The sequence below is a fragment of the Peromyscus californicus genome, unplaced genomic scaffold (genome assembly GCF_007827085.1).
Source record: "Peromyscus californicus insignis strain IS unplaced genomic scaffold, ASM782708v3 Scaffold_15__1_contigs__length_86483966, whole genome shotgun sequence".
NCBI lineage: Eukaryota > Metazoa > Chordata > Mammalia > Rodentia > Cricetidae > Peromyscus > Peromyscus californicus.
In genome coordinates, this window is record NW_026294447.1 from 53,592,350 (window position 1) to 53,611,450 (window position 19,101).

At 51.5% G+C, this 19,101-nt stretch overlaps 1 protein-coding gene across 4 annotated transcripts in view; it reads right to left on the bottom strand.

Moving 5' to 3' along the window:
* Window positions 1-14,343, bottom strand: part of Clmn (calmin) — a 103,431-nt gene extending 89,088 nt beyond the window's left edge. For all 4 annotated transcript variants that reach the window (XM_052738881.1, XM_052738882.1, XM_052738880.1 and 1 more), the window contains exon 1: window positions 14,210-14,343. In XM_052738881.1, coding sequence (XP_052594841.1) covers window positions 14,210-14,291 — 82 coding nt within the window. In that variant the 5' untranslated portion in view covers window positions 14,292-14,343. The remainder of the gene's footprint in view (window positions 1-14,209) is intronic.
* Window positions 14,344-19,101: the final 4,758 nt, after the last annotated feature.

The window sequence follows — 19,101 nt, forward strand, 5'->3', positions numbered from 1 at the left end:
GAAACAAAGGAAGAAACACCCCTCTATTTTTGCATGCATATGGATCTATGTGTGTGGACGTGTGGACATGTTCATATGGGTGCAGGTGAGTTTGTGCGTGGGTGCGTGCGTGTGTGCATGGGTGTGTATGTGTGTGTGTGTGTGTGTGCAAAGCCAATCTCAGGTGTTCCTCAAAGGGCTCAACAGACGGTCAGATAGGATCTCTCACAGGCCTAGAGCTCACCAACTAGGCTCAGCTAGCTAGCCAACGAGCCTTATAGATCCAACAGTCTCTGCCTCTCCAATGCTGGGATTACAGGCATGCTGGACCACACTCGGCTTTTCGTTTTTAAAGTGTGGTTACTGAGGACCGAACTCAGGCCCTTTGTAAAAGGGTTTTACCAACTAAGCTTCTCCCCAGCTCCCACCGCCACACGCAGTTTATTTTAAATCAAGGAACAAATGTTGACTCAAAGGTCTAGTGACTTCACTGCATCCCCTCACAGCCCCAGGTGGACACCAAGCTGCTAATATCACACACCACAGACAGAAGAGACCAGCCCACTACAAGGGCAGGTACTTTGGCTAGAATTGTGCAGCTAGCACAGGGAGGAAACTCGGACCCTGGGCTGTCCTCAAGTCCTACTCTTCCCACTCAGCAGGCACAGGCTGGCCTTCCTGGCTTGTTTTGTTGTTGCTGGGCTTGTTTTGATTCCCCCACCCCACTCCCACCCTCACCCCCACCCCCCCTCACCCCCACCCCCCTACCCCCACGTTGAGAAACCCTGTGGAAGCCACCAGGGCTGCAAACTAAAAGGCCTCATCCAAGCAGTGCTGAAGGACCGCACATCGATTTCTTTCTTGGAACCTCCAGAGGTCGCTCCCACGGCTCTCCCCCTTGCAGCTGGCCTGAACCCCTCAAGCATCCAGCAAACCAGTTAAGGTCAGCCTGGCAGCATCTGGTGATGGCCTGGCAGCATCTGGCGATGGCCTGGCAGCATCTGCTGATGGCCAGGCAGTTAAGCTATCATCTCACCAGAAGCAAAGATTGCTTTAAAAGCTTGGTGCCTGAAAGCCTATGGCTTCGGGCTGGGGCAGATTTATAAAAGTGGGCAGGGTGTCAACACCCAATACTGTAGAACTAAAACAAGGTTCCACTGGCAGCATGCTTCCAGACCCCACTGTGCCCAGGCTCCCTGTTAAAGCAGCAACCAGACTATGCTACTGTCCAATCAAAACTTTGCCTGCCAAGCTGGGCGGGGCTTGCAGCCCACTAGTGGGTGAGCGAAGCCTTGGGAAGGGAGGACCCGGTGATAGGTGCTCAGCTTCTGCAGCTGCAGCCGACTCAGTCCCTGACTCCCAGGCCTTGGGACACCAGCCACAGGGGAACTAGAGTATGGCTGAGGAAACAGTCATGAAAAGTGGCCAACACGCTCCCGGCAATCCCGCCAGTTCCCGCGGGTAACCCATATTCAGCAGCAGCCTGCAAACCCATCAAAACGAAACATGACCAATAGGCATTGCCAGAAGTTGAGTCTCCAGAGTGAGGGAGACCAGAGAGAGCACTTGCTTGCCAAGGTTCCGACCAGCTGCCATGGCTCTCGATACAGCAATGCAACATTGCTATCTACGAAATTCATATTCAAGAACCGTGTACTCAGGTTACCAAAATAAATAACTCTCATAATGATTTATGTTTACAATTGTTGTGCCACTTTCAAAGCTAGACAGACTCTGGGGTGCATGTGGCCTTTGGGCCACAGGTGGAACATGCCTGCAGGCCCTTTGCCTCCAGGACTCACACAATCACCACGGCTCTGGAGGCAGGTACATATGTTGGCACCAGGCTTCCCACGTCATACGAGGTGTCTGGAGAACAAAGACACCATCTGAAGAACTTCCTCCAAACCACCAGAGCTGGGGTTCCAGCCCACCAAGTGGGCTGCCTCTTGAGGTCTCCCACCATGCTTGGCAGCACCAACCCCTAGTGTGGGAGAGCAGGCTTCACCTCTACAATAGTTCCTGCAAATTAAAAATGCCATAGATAAAATACAGAATTAGAAGTGGATGAAATCTCCAGAGCAAGAAGCAAAGGGGTGGAAATAGAAAAGATAAGAAAATTAAAGATGAAAGGCTCTCTGGGCTGCTATCTAAATAGAGTTCTGGAAGGTCAATGAAAACCAAAGAACAGACATCATAATAGTGTAATCAGAGAGAATGTTCCAGAACTGAAGGACTGCCTCAGATGGGAAGGATTCGGTAAATATTCAAGGTAATAGACAAAATGAAGCCAGCATCAAGGTGGGGCCCTTAAGACTCAGGGCACTGGGGACAGAGAAAACCCAGAAAGCTTCCAGAGAGAGATAATAGCTTGTCCACGTGGTTCACACATGGCTTCACACCTCTTGACGGCAGCCCTAGGAGCTCTTCAGTGCCCCGGAGGAAGGGACTGCCAATCTTGAACATGATGCTCAGCTAAGGTAGCAACCAAGAACTAGAGGAGAGGAAACCCATTTTCCAGGTCAAAGGTCTCAGACAACATACCACCCCGGTACCCATTCTCAGCAAGGATGGGTGCCAGTATCCAAAAATTAACACCATCAGAAGACAGGAAGCAGGAGAGAGGTGAAGGAAAGCATGGGTGATGTTGACTGACAGCCTAAGTGACAGCCAGGTCCCACGTGTTTAGGGCAATAAGTCCAGACTAGAGTAGGCTGAGTACCAGGATTTACTGAGGAAGTCAGGGCTGAGAGACAGAATTCACCTGGTGTCCCAAACAACCAAAGGAGCCATCTAGAGCAGGAAGAGTTCGGGGATAAACACATAAGCCCTTAAGTTAGCAACCAGATCAACAACATGGGTAAGTCCAAACTCCCAAAAAACAAAAGGCAGAACAGGAGGGGACAGGTTGACCACAGCTTCCAACAGACTAAGCTTTGAGCAACACAGACCTAGTGTAGCAAGAGATCCCCACCCCCCAAATAGTGGTGGAACTAGATCAGGAAGTAGGGGTGGTGTTGAAGGTCAAGGAGGAAAGGGAAGCGGCATCCTTACATTCCTTAGGAATCAGAGTATAAAACTGAAGGAATTGCGATGAAGACATGCAAGCGTTTGATTCAGTGATACAGTGAGATAGCAAAGTCATCAGCTTAAAAAAAAAAGCGTCAAAGGAAGCCTGCAGGGAAAGGACAATAGGGGGACCTGAGAGGGAAGGAGGGGGTGAAGACGGGACCTCACTGATGTTCAAATAGGCAAGAGACCCGGGGATTATTATCCCCCTTCGCCAAGCATCAATAGACTCATACTCAGGTCTGCCAGAGCCCAGGGTCTAGATTCCCCCTTCAGTTCCACATCCCTATGTTCAGACGTGAACACGGCGTTCTAGTGCCGAGCCTGGCCCAGCTTCCAGTCAAGCCAACAAACAACTGGAACCCACCACCACCGCCACCGGGATGGATCCAAGGGCCGCAGTACCGACCTGGCCATCTCAGCTGTGACCCTGATCTGATCCCCTCCGCTCTTCTCCATTTCCTAGCCCATTCATCCTACACAGTGTGACAGGCAGCTCATGGTACATATCCTCCTGAGAACCCGTGTGAGACCATCACCAGGGCAACAGCCCAAGGCTCTCTGCTTTGATTTGGAAAGTGTGTGGGTTTGTTTCAGATCGGAATCCAGTTCAGATTAGACAGGCTTTCCCTGTCTAAAACACTGGGCCTCAGTATATGTGTCTGTACAGTGCAGGCATACCACCAACCTCAGAGGGTGACGTCAGAATGAAATGATGTAACATAAACGGAGACACTGACAGCTTTATAATCTGTCATCACCATCACACAACCCAGGATAAAGAGTGAAGGGCAGTTCCCATGGCCACCTCTAGTCATGCCATCATACTCTTCAACTTCTTGAACAGGGAGCCCTGTCCCCTTACTTCTCGGCTGCCCCTGGGATCACCAGTCAGGAACTATGGACTGAGAACTTGGCCTTTGTCTTTAAAGTTAGAGTTACCATTGCCTAAGTGACAATGAGCATTGTTGGATTCCCAAGAACCAGGCGACACGCCTGCCTGAGGCAGTGACTTCTTGCCCAGTATCATTTGCCATTCGATCAGCTGGCCCTTGATGCCTGGCCAGGTCTCCACACTTCCTCCCAACCCAGCCCCTGCCTCCTGTTAGGGCCCCTGTCCTAACTTCATCTTTGCAGACTTCACTCAGATTCCAGATTCCAGCACTCAAGAGCCCGGCAGCCAACACTCATGGTCTTGCTGGGCCTCGATTTCAGGTATAGACAGGCACCACCATGGTCCACAGGGCACAGGGTCCTGCAGTGATGGTCACTCGCCAAATCCCTTTTTCACAGAGCAACTCACTGTAACGAATAAAACCACCAGTTCTAATTTCATTCTGTTGCTGTGACAAATGCAATGAGTCAAGGTAACTGGGGAGAGAAAAGTGTTGCTTTGCCGGGCGGTGGTGGCGCACGCCTTTAATCCCAGCACTGGGGAGGCAGAGCCAGGCGGATCTCTGTGAGTTCGAGGCCAGCCTGGGCTACAGAGTGAGTTCTAGGAAAGGCACAAAGCTACACAGAGAAACCCTGTCTCGAAAAACAACAACAACAACAACAACAAAAGAAAAGTGTTGCTTTGGCTTATACTTCCAGGTCAGAGTCCATCATTAAGGAAAGGCAGGAAGTCAGACAGAAATTTGAAGCAAAAACCATGGAGGAATGCTGCTAGCTCACTCACCCCAGCTCATGCTTACCGAGCTTTCTTACACTGCCCAGGACCACCTTGCCTAGGGATGGCGCTGCCCACAGTGGGCTGGGCCCTCCTATGTCAATTACGGGGTTAAGATAATTCCCCAGAGACTTGCCCACTGGCCACTCTGATCTACACAATTCCTCCACGGAGGCTTTCCTCTCAGATAACCCTAGGCTATGTCAAGTTGACAAAGATAATTAGGACACCACCCCACACACAACCTGCATGGAACATCAAACATATTACAACAGAGCCCCAAGCTGTCTTCTGGAACTCTGGTTAGACAGTTCCTAGGTCAACCTGACAACAAAACAGCTCACCCAAAACATGGAGCTTTTCTGGGATCCTGTCATCTCCACAGACATCATCCCTGCTCTAGCAAACAGTACAGAGACAAAAGCAAAGAGTGCCTAACAATGATCACAACCAGGACCATAAACTCTCCATGGAGACGACAGTAGGATCAGAGCAACAAGGCCATATAGCTGACCACGTGCTCTTACCAGGAAAGGAGGAGGTGTGGAGATGGGAGGTAACCCTGGGAATATTCATGTGGCCATTCAGATAGGTTTCCACACAAGACGAGATCAAGATGCCATTTTCTGGGAATGGAAGTCCCTCATAATTTACATATCTAAACTGGAACTTTTTAAATTAGTGTATATTAATTGCATTTAAAAAAAGATGGGCTACATTTTATTTCTATACATGTCTATCAGGTACTCGGATCATATTCATCCCTAGTATATACCCTCTCTTGTCCTTGTTCCTCTTCATCCTGCTGGTTACCATTCTCTTCCCCAAAAGTCTCCCTCCTACTTCCACAGTGTGTGTGTGTGTGTGTGTGTGTGTGTGTGTGTGTGTGTGTGTGTGTGTGTGTGTATGTGTATGTGTGTGTGTGTGTGTGTGTGTATGTGTGTGTGTGTGTGTTGTGTGTGTATGTGTGTGTGCGCGCGTGCATGTGCATACATGAAAACATATTATAAAATATAGATTCCACAGATGAGAAAAAACATTCAGTGTTCACTTTTCTAAGTCAGACTGTCTTCGTCCAACATGGTGACTTCCAATTACAACCGTTTTTTCTACAGATCTGGCATTTCACTCTGGAAAAGAGTGGACACCCAAACACTGAAGTCCATTTTATCCAAGGAAGGAGCTTTTCCCTGGGGACAAGAGTGTCTGGTAGAGGATAGACATGTCCAGAGAGTAAGGTTGCAGGACTGAATCTGGCCTGGGGGCCCTGAGGGCAGCAAACCACGGGTCATACAAGGTGCACAGTGGCAGGGAAGCTGGAGTGGCCCAAGTAGGTGTGACTCTAGGGCAAGGACTGACCTAACCTAGGTGACGGAGTGGATAATGTCACCTAAATTCCGTTTCTTCCCCCTATCAAACCAGAAGGATGCCTCTGAGCACCTCTCTACCTGCTGCCCCAGATCCTAACCAGAGTGCTCGGAGCTCTGCCTTTGAAGTATGTCATGGTGTAGGGGATTAAAAATAGTCTAAAAAGAGAGAGGAATATAAAGTGGCAAAGGCTCCAGCTGCATGAGAACCTCTCCCCTCCCCTCCCCTCTCCCCCCAAAAAAAGAGGAAAGCAGGAGTCGGGTGTGATGTCACTGGGCCTCTCTATCAAATTCCACCAGAGCTCTGCAGGAGCTGAAGCAGCTTTTGACCAGGGCTTCTGAAGCCCTCCTCAGCGTCTCCTCATCCTCAAGCACTCTGGGTAAAATCATCTCCAAGAAGCATCAAGTTCCAGGGTGCAAACACAAGTGGAATATCAAGTGCATGGGTTCCTCTGGGTCCACTGCCCAGCTCTCTGCCTTTGCATGCTCTGGACCTGCCATCACATGTGAAAACCCATTTTACAGTGGGCACAGAACGCGCACCAGCCATGTTGTCAACCCTGTGGTAAGAATGGATAGGGAGCTTTACCTACCATAAGCACTCCATGCGCATCTTGTTGGGAGAACTCCTTCCCTGGGGCAGATGTAAACAAACATCTACCCTCTCCTTAGAAAGTCCCAAGAACAAACCAAAGGACGACCACAATGAAGTCCAATTTGGGGCGTCAACGACTTGATGGGCTTACTTATAGGCATGGGTGAGTGGTTGCTCACAGGAGCGTGAGCGACCCCAAAGCTGCAAGATGGAGCATTTGGAATGTCAGCCTTCTACGAGGGAATGTCGACAGTCAATAAGCCTGTCTCGGGGTCTCCTGCGACTAGTCACAGCCCGTTCTGATGAAGATGACAGTTGTCAAGCTTGGAGGAAGCACTCTATGACATGTCCCTATAAGCGACTCCCGCTGTCACATGGCTCAAAAAAAAAGAAAGAAAGAAAAAGAAAAGAGTCCCCACTATCCTACAGGAAGTTCTCCAGGTTGCCATGGTACTGACAGGAAGTCTTCAACTCACGCCAATGCTGGACATAAGCTCGCTACTTTTGTCTCCCCAGGAAGGCTAGATACCTTACACAGCTTATCTGCCGCCCTGGATCCCCGAGTGTGCACCCTGCTTTGGAACAAAGGTGATCCCATATGCCATAGGTGTTAGCATGACATCAGGGCCTCACCCAGGACTACTTCTAGACAAAATCTGATGTGTAGCAGTGAGAAGAAGGCACGTGTGGCTAGCATGTACTTCAGATATGAGGCCTAGGACAACTTGGTGGGTCATGTCTTGACCTTACTTTGACCCTTGACTTTACAGGATGGAGTAAAATGTCTTGGCAAAAACATTTATCTAACAGTGGTCATGACTGGCACCTAAATTGTATGTACTTAACACATAAATCTCACTCTTCTCCACTGCCCCTCATGCACACACCTTTTCTCTTGAATTTCACTGCTTCTCCATTCCTCAACTTTACTCTTTTACCTGAATATATGTAAATATGTCTGGCCTTCTGGGTACCTTCACCTTCCCTACTCAGTCATGGGTACTATCGAAATGAAAGAGTGTAGCTACATGCTAATAAAACTTTATTGATAAAACAAGCAGTGGGCCAAATGTCGCCTATGGCTGAAGTCTTGGAATGCCTACTTAGGTAGGAGAAAATGAATCGGAGAGAAGCAAACATACCACCAGGGAGGGAAAACTGTCAGACTCTCCAAAGGCGGCTTCTGCTTCCTTCTATGACAGACATAATCTACCACTTTGGTTTTTTTTTTTTTTTTTTTAAGACACCAAGAGAAGTGAAAGGAGGTTTCTATGGGAACGGGAGTTTACTTTTAATGGCTCAGCCATTATAAAGACAATCGCTTTATTTTTCTCCTTCCCTTCAGACACAGGGTAGGCGTAACCTATGACCTGTTGGGCAGGATTTTGCCCAGGGCTCTTCTGTTCCAATAAAATATGAAATGCCACAGTGTTCTGCAGGCCAGAAGGGCACTCCATAAAAGCCAGGCTGCTTGGGGAAGAGGCACTTCCCTAAAATGGCTAATCTAGTCCCATGTCCTGCCTTGCCCAGGAGGCTACGGTGCCATCGGGCAGCTTGGCTGCTCTGAGGGAGGTTAGGCCCATCGAGTGGCTGCCACCTTCCTGTGTTCAACCCATCTCAGAGGTCGGTTGCCAACTTCCCGATGGAGGGCTTGCCTCTACCTATACACACCCCATTTTCAAGATGGGTTTCTAGTTCACCTGGCCCCTGAACACTCTTGCTCCTGGGCACACACATGCAGGCAGGAGCCTCTGTTTGCTTAAATCATGAGCTGGCCACTAGACCTCCTGGCTTGATCAGTGGGGGACAAACTAAACCAAAATCGCCCACCATTTGCTCCTGAGTGACTTTTCGGTAGAAAGCCTGTGACCCGCAGTCTTTCCTGCATGGTTCCCAGGGGGTGGCGGGGGGGGCGGGGGATGAGTCTCTGGCACTTGAATGTGAAGGAATCCAGGACTGCAGCCAGCAGAGCCAAGCGGAGCCCAGAGCCACACGTGGGCAGCCCACGCCCCTTGGGCCAAGGGCTAGAACACAAATGACTTCAGGCACATAAACAATGCCTAGGCCCGGCCTCTCTTGACACCGCCCTCCAGGACTACCTCAGAGCTCCCAGTGAGCCAACTTTGCCAATGAGAAAACTAAGAAATCGCAGGCAAAAGAGATTTCCCCCTGGATCCAACAGTAAGTTGGCAACAATATCAGAACCTAGGCTCTGACCATGAGCCTCCCAGGCACGGCTGTGGCTTCCCTAACTACACACACACAAAAAAAAACACCCCAAGGAAAAGCTATCCCAGACCATGACCTTTCACCTGCAAACTCGAGATGACTCAGAGCCTGGGGTCTGACTGCTGTAGAACCCGGAGGGAACATCCACACCACGATTCACACCTGGGAAACAAGCACACAGCCCCAGTGACCTAGCAAGGCAGCTCCCTAGAGACATAAAACTCTACATCTGATTTTCTCCTGTTTTTTTTTTTTTTGTTTTTGTTTTTTAATGGAACCTTCCAGGGTACTAACTGCTGAGAGCCAGGGGAGAAGAGCAGAAAGGCCCTTTCCTGGACTCTTCCCTCTCTGGCCTGGTCCCATAGCACAGAATGTCTAGAAGTAGAAGATGGGCAGAGTGGAGAACGGGCTCTGGGGAGAAAGAAGGAACTAGGGGTGAGGAGGCTGGTGTGGCACCCCCAGCGGACCACAGACGGCCTCAAATACCAGGCCATGCCAACCCAGCCTTTTTCTCATCAGGCATCCACAGACCATGATACTACTACTACTAGTCCAGGGATGGACCAGGCAGCTACCCAGGTTGTAGGATGCAGTCCTCCATGGATAGCATGACCGCTAGCATCTTAATCAGAGTATCATGACGACACTTCACAAGACAGCGTTCCCCTTCTGGCACCCCTGCGACACCAGCCACACTCCCCCTCTCCATGCTCCCATGTCCCAATCCCAATCACACATGGTTTTAGGACATGCTATAGTAAACAGGAGGTGGAGTGGCAATTGAATAGGGGGGACTCCAGCTTTCATGAGCTGTCACCCATGTGAGAGGACAACTCCGTGGTGATGCAGCAGTGCTGGGGTGACCCACAGTCCTGTAAGGAACAGCTCACCCCCTGCTTCTGTGAATGAGCCCAGTTAAGTCACCGGCCCACCGAGCTCGATTGGGATGGACTTGTTCCTTTGATCTGTCGTTAGTGTCCCACGTGGGGTCAAGAGATACTTGTTCGTGTCTTCTCAGGAAAAGCTAAATAAACCAACACCAGGGTCCCTGCTGCTACTGCCAGGTCAGGAAGCTCTTGCCTTAGTCCCCGAACTCACAGGAGGGTTTAGTAAGGACACAGTGGGGTGCCTGGATGGTGGGTGGATTAGAGGAGGTAAAGCTAGGCCAAAGCCTAAAAAAGCCATTGAGAAGCCCAACCAAGCTCAGGAGAGCCTGCATCTGGGCCCTGGCCAGTGACAAAGATGGAGATAGCAACATCATAGACAAGCAGGGATCCTTCTGGAACACACAAGCAATGCCCTAGAGAGGACAAAACAGTCCAAGTGAAGTTTATGGTCAGCCTTCAAAGTCCAAATTCAAAGCCCCTCTCAGCCACCACCACGAGGTTAGCAACCTCTTACTCATGTGCTTATACCCAGGGGATGCTTGCCCTCAGCCTCTCCTGGGTTCAAATACCAGGCAGATTTGCAAGTCGCAGGACCTTGAGGGGGTTCTGACTGAGGGCGGGGATGTCCGTCAGGGAGGGCAGCCAGCGGGGCCCAAGCAGTGGCGATTCTGCTCCCGAGCGCCCCTCCGAGGAGGGATGGGACAGCCTGATGTCTGTCCCGTCCACCTTACCGAGCCCCCTCTGATAGCTATGTCCAAGCCAAGCTGTTCTAGAAAAAATGAGGAGATAGATGGCGGCATCAAGACTTTAAGGTACCAGACAGCAGGAGGGGGGGTCACAAAACAGAGATGACCTCCACACGGCCGTATCAGACAACGGAGCCCTGTCTGTGCTGATGCCTGAGACGGTGTCCTACAAGGTTCGATGTGCCTTGCCCACATTGGCCCAGAGAACACACAAAGCCTGTGGACTGGGGGACAGTGACAGGCTCCTAATGAACAGGAGCTCTCCCAAGCCCTGACTCAACAGCCCTTGTCCAGGGTGGGCCACGCAACTGAAGCAAAGAGGAGAGGACAACCAAGCTACATTGTCCTCAGGACGTGGAGGCCTCCAGGGGACAGTCTGCGGAGAACCAAGGCCCGGAGCAGGCACCTGGCCACCTCTGACCTCTATGCCACCCATCGTGGCTCTCAGGACAAGTGGGATCAGCAGGCCAACGAATGGGACATCCTCCCATGTGTCATTTTCTCCTCTGTGAAAAGGTCAACAGCCTGAGCCACGCCCACTTCCTTGCAGGGACCCTGGTAAGGTTTCACAGGCAGTCTGTGCCAAGGGATACCACGCTGCCCCAGACAGCCTTGGTGACAAACACCTCGATGGCCATCGTGTGCTTGTATCTGACAGCCTCATCTGCTAGGTGACTGATGATGGAGGAAAGGCCCCCTGAGGGAGGCTGGATTTTCCACCCTGCCCATCTGGCCTCCCTCCACCCCAGTGTTCCTCTAGGGAAGGTTTTCCATATCACAGTCACAGCCTGGATTCTAGAACCTCACAGGCCTAGGTGGGATGCAAGGACAGAAACCAACGTGCTTCCTAATAAACACTGGGACACATGGGGAGGAAGAAGCAGCTAACTCCGACCTGTTCTCTGAAATGCAGCAACCGGGGCCTAACCTCAGCTGCCTTCATTGCGGACCTCAGAACCACCTCATGCCAGGAACAGAAGACTCCAGTCAGGTCTGCTGGACCTGACAGTAGCAGCTGCCTGCACATGGGAACCAGGAGCCTCCATCCCTCTGATTACAGACCCCGAAGTCGCACTGTCGCCAACTGTGAACCCCCAAGACACCATGGCCACCTTCACAGGGAGCAGTCACAAGCTTATATAGCAAACCCCGTGACAGGCTCTGCTAGCCATCTCCGCCCACAGCCCACCTGAGCTCAGATGAGCAAGGCCCTGAGACAGCGCCCGTCTGCTCATCCAGACATATCTGGGCCCCTGGCATCTACCAGCTGGCTCAGCAGATGCTCTGAGATCAATGTAGGATGCCTTCTGGACTTGAACCTTTAGTTGAGACTGCCTAAAAACCACAGGAGCAAAAAGAGATATGTCTGTTAGGCCCCTAATACAGAGAGAGAGACTAGAGAGAAAATAGATTTCTGACCTGAACTCCATTCTCACTTTATCTTAGCAACGCCAGGCAAAGCAGGCAAGTTCCACTCAGCAACTGCACAGAACTAATGTCCACCGCCAAGCCACAGCTGGCTTCATTTGTTTATAACATCCCTGAATTGCAAGCAACCCGAAGGTCCTTCATCAGTTGAATGGGGAAAAGAATGGTGATCTATCCATACAGTGGAATAGTACTCAGCAGTCAACAGGAACTATAGATATAGAAAAGATGGCTCGGATGGATCTCACTAATACCAAGTTGATCAAAAAGGGCCAGACCAAGAGGACACATTGCACCATTCAACTTCAACGCAGGGTCCAGAGGCAAATTGAACCTTCGGGAATTAAAAACAAAAGATCAGAATAAAGGTTCTTTTGGGGGTGGGTGGGTGAGGTTACTGCCTGGGAAGGAAGATGAGGCAACCCATGGAGAGATCTGGGTATCAGTATATAGGTAGCAATTACCTGAGTGTACCCACATCTAGAAGCATGCTGAGCTTACACTTAAAATTAGTCTACATTATACATGTGTCATACATATGACATTTGAGATATATGACCTGAAGTTTGCCTCTTAATAACCAAGTCCATCGCTGTTCAAATTATAACTGATATTGGCCTGAAAGTGTGGTAGGGTGGCAATCTCATGGGACAAGCTGAGACAACCTAATTATAAAGTCCTCCTAAACCCTCCAGACCCATCTCTAATCGTCCCCACGCTGTGTGGTCCTGTCCCTCTGTGTGACTTTGTGGTGTGTTCCTTTACAAGAACCAGTCTCCACACTGGGAGCTGATCCTGCAAGAAGAATTAGCTGCGCCACGTGGCTTTGGCTAGTACATGCTCATTAAAATGCCTAGTGATTGCCCAAGGCGCACCAACCAGATATGTCTCAGCAGAAGGTAGGACTGCCCATCCCAGACCAGATCCTGATTCTTTTCATCACAGCGGCTCCAAACCTCCTCCTGTGACACAAATGACAGCAGCTAGACAGCAAGAGAGTCCAGAGCCGAGTCCCCAGTGCCCACTCACTGAGGCGCCTGCTGGCTCCTTTTCAGGTCACCTCTGCAGACCTGCACTGTCCTTGCCAAACCTCAGTTGGAGAGGGCCACGTGAGTTCCCAGGAAACATTTTCTCAGGTGTAATGTTTAATCTAGACTCTTCCCCACCCCCAGCAGGGGCTCCCTGCCCTGCTGGCAAAGGGACACCCACAATCCTCCCGCCCTTACCTCTGTCCACACCTCCCAGCTGGATCCTTGCAATTTCAACCTTGAACTTTCTATACCACCACCCCCAAGCCAGTAGGGGAGGGGGCTAAACCAGCCACACCTGTGCACAGGTCCAGGTGGGTGAAGAGGCCGGAAGTGGACTTACTTCTGCAAAGCCTCCACAGGAGAAAGAGAGCTGGAAACACACTTCTACCCACAGAGCTGGAGGGCAAAGAGCTTTTGGGAGTTGAAGGGGTGGGTTTCTTTAGGTCTCCCCTCTTTCTCTCTCTCTCTCTCTCTCTCTCTCTCTCTCTCTCTCTCTCTCTCTCTCTCTCTCTCTCGTGTGTGTGTGTGTGTGTGTGTGTGTGTGTGTGTGTGTGTGTGTGTGTGTGTGTGTGTGTTTGCTAAGTTTCCACAGCCAATACTTTCTTTTGAAAGATACTTCATATTCATAGGTGACAGAACCACAGGGCCCATGTCTGACACACGGGCCACCAGGAGTTTCTCCAGCTTGTCAACTGCCTCAGGCAAGGGTTTTGGTCTCAGCTCCTCCCCAGACTGTGGGCTGGGTGGGAAGGTCTACTGATCCTCAGTTCACGGGGATCCACAGCAGTGTCCCCACCACCCAGAGCCCTGGGGAAGGACCATGCCCCTCACTCCAGGTCCCCAGCCTCATAGGTACTTGGGAAAGCACGAGCCAAGTCTGACAGGGGCACACACAGTGGCACTTTCTCCTGGCCCTGACCTGGGCCACCGCCCCTGAGAGTCCACGTACAAACTTCTCCGAACTACCAGGAGCGGGAGGAGGGGGGGTGAGGGTCCCCTGCTGGGAATGGGGTGCACACGTGCGCGTGCACACACACACGCGTACACACACACACACACACACACACTCACGCCCACGCACCGCCCCACCCCCTGAGCTCTGCAAGCCTGGCCCAGGCCAGCGACACCCGGCTCCGGGGCGATCGAGGGACGCGGCGGGGCCCACGCTTAGTGGAGGCGGCCCCTCAGGGGAGGCCGGGCCCGCGGTACCTTGCAGGTTCTGCACACGGATGTCGCTGATCTGGCCGATGAGCTCCTCGCGTTGGAACCAGTCCCACTCCTGAGCAGCCATGGAGCGCGCGCGGCTGGCCGGGGTGGCGGGCGGCGGGCGGCGGGCGGCGGGAGCGGGCAGCGAGCGCGGGGCCGGTGGGCGGGCGAAGGGCCGGCCCCGCCGCGGGCGGACGGGCTGGCGGGCGGGCGCGGGCGGCGGAGCGGGGCGCCCGGCGCGCGCTCACTGCCCGGCGGGGGCGGGGGCCCCGGGCGGGAGGGAAGAGGGCGGGGCGGGGCGGGAGGAGCCGGCCTCGGGACAGTCCTTTTTTTTTTTTTCCTCCCCCACCCTCAGGGTGGGTATTGGTTGGATTGTTTGGTTGCCAACGCACAATGATGAGGCACGGGGGGTCGCAGCCACCAGATTGTGATGTCTCGGGGTGCGGTGGACCTGGTGACGCAGGCCAGGGTGCTCCAGGAGCTGGTCCAGGATGTCTGCCCCTTCCCCATCCTGCCCCTCTGAGACCCTTCCAGTCGCAATAGGAACCCATCCTATGCCTGGATCACCTCCCTGCTAAAGGTAGCCAAGCCCTCCCTGTCCATCCCTGATCCCGGAGGACCATGGAAAGTGAGTGATGGGCAAAGTAGTGTAGAGATGGAGTTTCCACAGGGGCGGGAGTCCAGGGTGGAAGTTATTCCTTCCTTGATTTAGATTAGAGGCCACTTCCGGTTCTGCCCAGCCGTTGGGAGAAACAGCCCCCCTCCCAGGAATGGGGACCTTTGGAGTCTTGGCCACACAAGAAACGTAGGGTTTTATTGAAACCCCAAGGACAGGCTGGGGCCACAGCTCAGATGGTACTCCATTTGCTTTGCGTGCCCAGAAGCCTTGGGTATGAGCCCATGTGGAGCATAAACCTGGGGTTTGCACACACCTGTAATCCCAACACTCTGGAGGGGGAGACAGGAGGAGAAGTTCAAGGTCATTCACAGCTACCTAGATGAGTTCAAGGCCATCCTGGGATACCTGAGACAAAACAGTCCTTTGTGGTTTCCCCCTCTGGGCCCCTGTGTCTTTAAACCTGAGAATTCTGGATCTTATCTTGTTTGGGGCTCCACTGGGCCTGTGTATCTGCAGCCAGGACTCCTTTATTGGTTGGCCCGCAGAAAATCGGGGAGTTTGTCTAAGGTGAGGGATGACCTAGGGGTAGGTACCAAGTCCCAGTGTCTTGCTCCCTGTTCAGGTACTACCCCTTTCTGGACATCTAAAGCCATCCAGAAAATAGAGAATGCCATTCATTTGGTGAATGCCAGGAGAGAGACAGTACAGAGCTTTCTGAGCGTTCAAACGTACCTAGGCCTGCTGTCTTGTTATCACGACCATTGGAAGCCCAGCAACTCACCAATGAGCAAGCAAAGATGGAGGTCCCAGGCCTGTGTCTCCTGGGTAAAGCAGGCCCTGAGGGGGGATGAGAAACCTTCAAGTCATCTGTGTTTAACCCAATAACCAACGGAGATGAGGATTACAAATCAAAGTGAACTCCAGAGAGGAGGAAGTCAGTTTGGAGCAAGAAGCCAGTGTGGAGGGGAGGTCACCAAGGGTCCCTAAAGCCTGACCTTGGAGCTGAACCTAAAGGGGAGAGAGACCTGTCCCCACCCCCTGGGGGCAGGCATCAAGCCAGCCAGGTAGGCTCGGTGGAGATCATGGCTGCCTGAGGCTCTGGTGGGACCTCCTCGTGCCTGCCTCGATTCATAATCAGGTGGTCACTTCCCACATGTTGCTGCCCCTTTAGAGCCAGGGTTGTGTTGGCAGGCGTTGTTAGCACTAGCCCCGTCAAGCCATCACACTTACATTTGCTTTCCCTAACTGTTGTGGGCTGAAGTGGGGCTGAAAATCCTTGTCAGCTCTGTTCCGTCAGGAGATGGGTGGCCAAGAACTTGAAACAGTGTGTGGTTGAACAGGATCCACAAGGAGCAGCCATCTGTCCTGAAACTGTGGTGACTATGCTTGGGAACGAAGGGGGAGGGGCCTAACACCACTGATGGAGCCCCGATTGTGAATCGGATGTTTCTTTGGATCAAAAATGGAAGAAATGGGAGGTGATTTTCCAAGTGGCCTGGGAGCCAGAAGTGTGACACTGGCCCCTAACCACACCTGGATAGTCACTGAAAGAATAGGACTCCTTCAGGATCTCTGAGATTTGGGGCAGCACACAAGGTCTCTCTGATCCATCCTTGTGCCATATATAGCCTCACTTGTCAATCATAGTTCTCCACTTGGATCTAATGCTGTGAGTTACTGCAGGTTCTGGTCACACCCAGTGCTTGCGGTCTGGTGTGGTTTGTCCCTCTTGGGTTCATGTTTGGAAGCCTGGTCCCAGTATGGTGATGTGAGACGCTATAAACCCGTAAGAGGTGTGGCCTAGTGAGAAGTCATAGGTAGGTCCTGATGGGAATGTTCCCCTCAGAAGAGATTAAGATCATTCTCATGGGACCCTGGCTATCCTCATCAGATCAAGTGAACTATAAAACGAACAAGTCAGCTGTGGGTAGCTGAATGATAGAGCGCTTTCCTGCTCTGCACAAGGCCCTGGATTCCAACCCCAGCACCACTAAATAAAATCCCTCCAGTTTAACTCTCTGGCTTCCTGGTTTGTGGGAGGTGTCTCCCTGTCACTCATTCCCACCATGATGTCATCACCACAATGAGATATCATTAGGGGCCTCATCACAGCCACTACCATGATATATGTCCTTTAAGCCTTCAAGACTGAAGAAAACAAACCTCTCCCATTTATTAGTTGTAGGATAAGGAAATGGATGGATAAACACGATCACACCCAGGCCTTTGCCTGACTCGTTCCCTTTGAAACCACCCCCAGCTTTTTTCTTGCCCAGCTTATGCCCCCTTAATCACACTCACCTCAAGAGAACCCTACTCATTTCTCCACCCCGGCATGAAGCACTGTGCCTGGCACAGAGGAATGTCTCCAGGGTGTGAATGAATGGCCCTTATTGTAGGCCAGAACTTGGAAAGCAGGGGGACCGGTATGACCAACAGCTGACCCTCATGACCAGGCCCAAGCAAACTTCTGAGAAGGCTATGAGATATGTTTGCATATCTCTCATGGCGAAGCACATGCTGTGGAGAAGCAGGCATGTGTGCCAAGATGGGGTATGCCTTCCTCAGGCATGTCCAGCTCTCTAGAGGATAGGAGCTTATGAGGAAAACTGGGCATTTGGCCTCTCGCATGACTTAACAGTACTCTTTTAGATTTGGGGGAAAGGAAAAGTACCCTGCCTACAGGCTTGGCTTCCCGGGAGTTTCCAACACTGACTTTTCTAGATGTTTCCCAGTTCTTCCAGAGTCTTGGTCGTTGTTTAAAACTGACTTCTCCCAAAGGAAGGACTTGGAGAATTGCAGAGTTGCTGGACTGAACTTTGGACAGCACTGAATCCAGCCCCCTCCCCTGGCCCATAACAAAGATTTCCAGCGGACATGGCCCAGTGACCATCCTGCCCCCTGCTTCTGGGGCCTGCTGAATCCAGGCAGGAAGTTCAAATGCAAGTTCCCATCTGTGTGCCCCAGTCTACAGGACCAGCATGTGGATTCCCGAAGCAAAAGAATAAGATAACCCCATTGTTCCTGTGCAGCCCCACTGGGAGACATGGGAGGGGGCCCAACTGGAGGGAAGCTGCCCTCTCTGGGAACAGCCATTGTCCTATGTTAGCTTTCCAGTGCTGTGACAAAATACCAGAGGGAAACTTGATGGGAAGGATTGGTCTGGGCTCCATAGGTTTGGAGGTTTCATCCACGGTCATCTGGCTGTGTGGCTGTAAGCCTTAGAACATGGCAGTAGAAAGGTGTGGTAGAAGGAAGCTACTCACATGACGGAATCTGGGGAGTGGAGGGACAGCCAGGAAGGACTTGGAGACAGCTGTGTCTTTCTAGGTCACACCCCTGGTGACCCACTTCCTTCATCAGGCCTCTCTTCTCAATTCCCACCACCTCCCAAGGAGGCCATCAGATTATAAACCCATCAAGGGATCAGTTGATGGATTAGATCAGAGCCCTCAGGATCCAATCACCTCATCAGAGCCCACCAGGTGGGGACCATGCCTTTTAACACACGAGCTTTTGGGACACTTCTCAACCAAACTGCAATAGCCTCTTATGGATAGAGATAGTCTTTTTCAGCCTTGGAGGGGATTGCCAGAGGCCAAAGAGGAGGAATCCTTATTAGAAGAGCTTCAAGTCTGCTAAGTAGACTGCCCAAGGTCCCAAACTGAACCTCTTGTCCTGTAGTCCCCACTGACTACTAACAGCTCTCTCCAGTGTGACTGAAGAAGGACTTGGCCGTAGGCCACACTAACCCTTGATAATAGCGTATTAGTTATACGTATAGGCAGGTTGATATAGTTTAAATTTCTTATCTCAACCAAATTGTATTCATCAGCATGCTAAAACCTCCAGGAGCCTGGGGTAGTAATGCAAGGTGTAATCCCAGAATTCCAGAGACTCGGGCAGGAGGGCTATGAGTTTGAGGCCATCCTTGGCTACATAGCAGAAACCGATCTAAAAAAAATTGAATAAAACTTTATGAATTTCAAATGGTAAAAATTTCAAAGTTAGTGGATCCCATTTATTTGACCAGTGATTATTATTCAAAAAAAAAGACCAAGACATCTCCTAACCAGGGGTCTGCATTATGATGTCACCTGGCTACACTGTGGCATAAACACCCCCCGGCCGCCTTCATTCAACAGTCCTTGGTTGAGCATCTCCCCATGGTCAGGGTCTGTATAGAGTGTGTCCAGCTCCTAAGTTTGACCTCAACACTGAGATGGGAGCCTTTGATGCACTAAACGGTCAGGTTGTGAACGATGTCAGAGACATG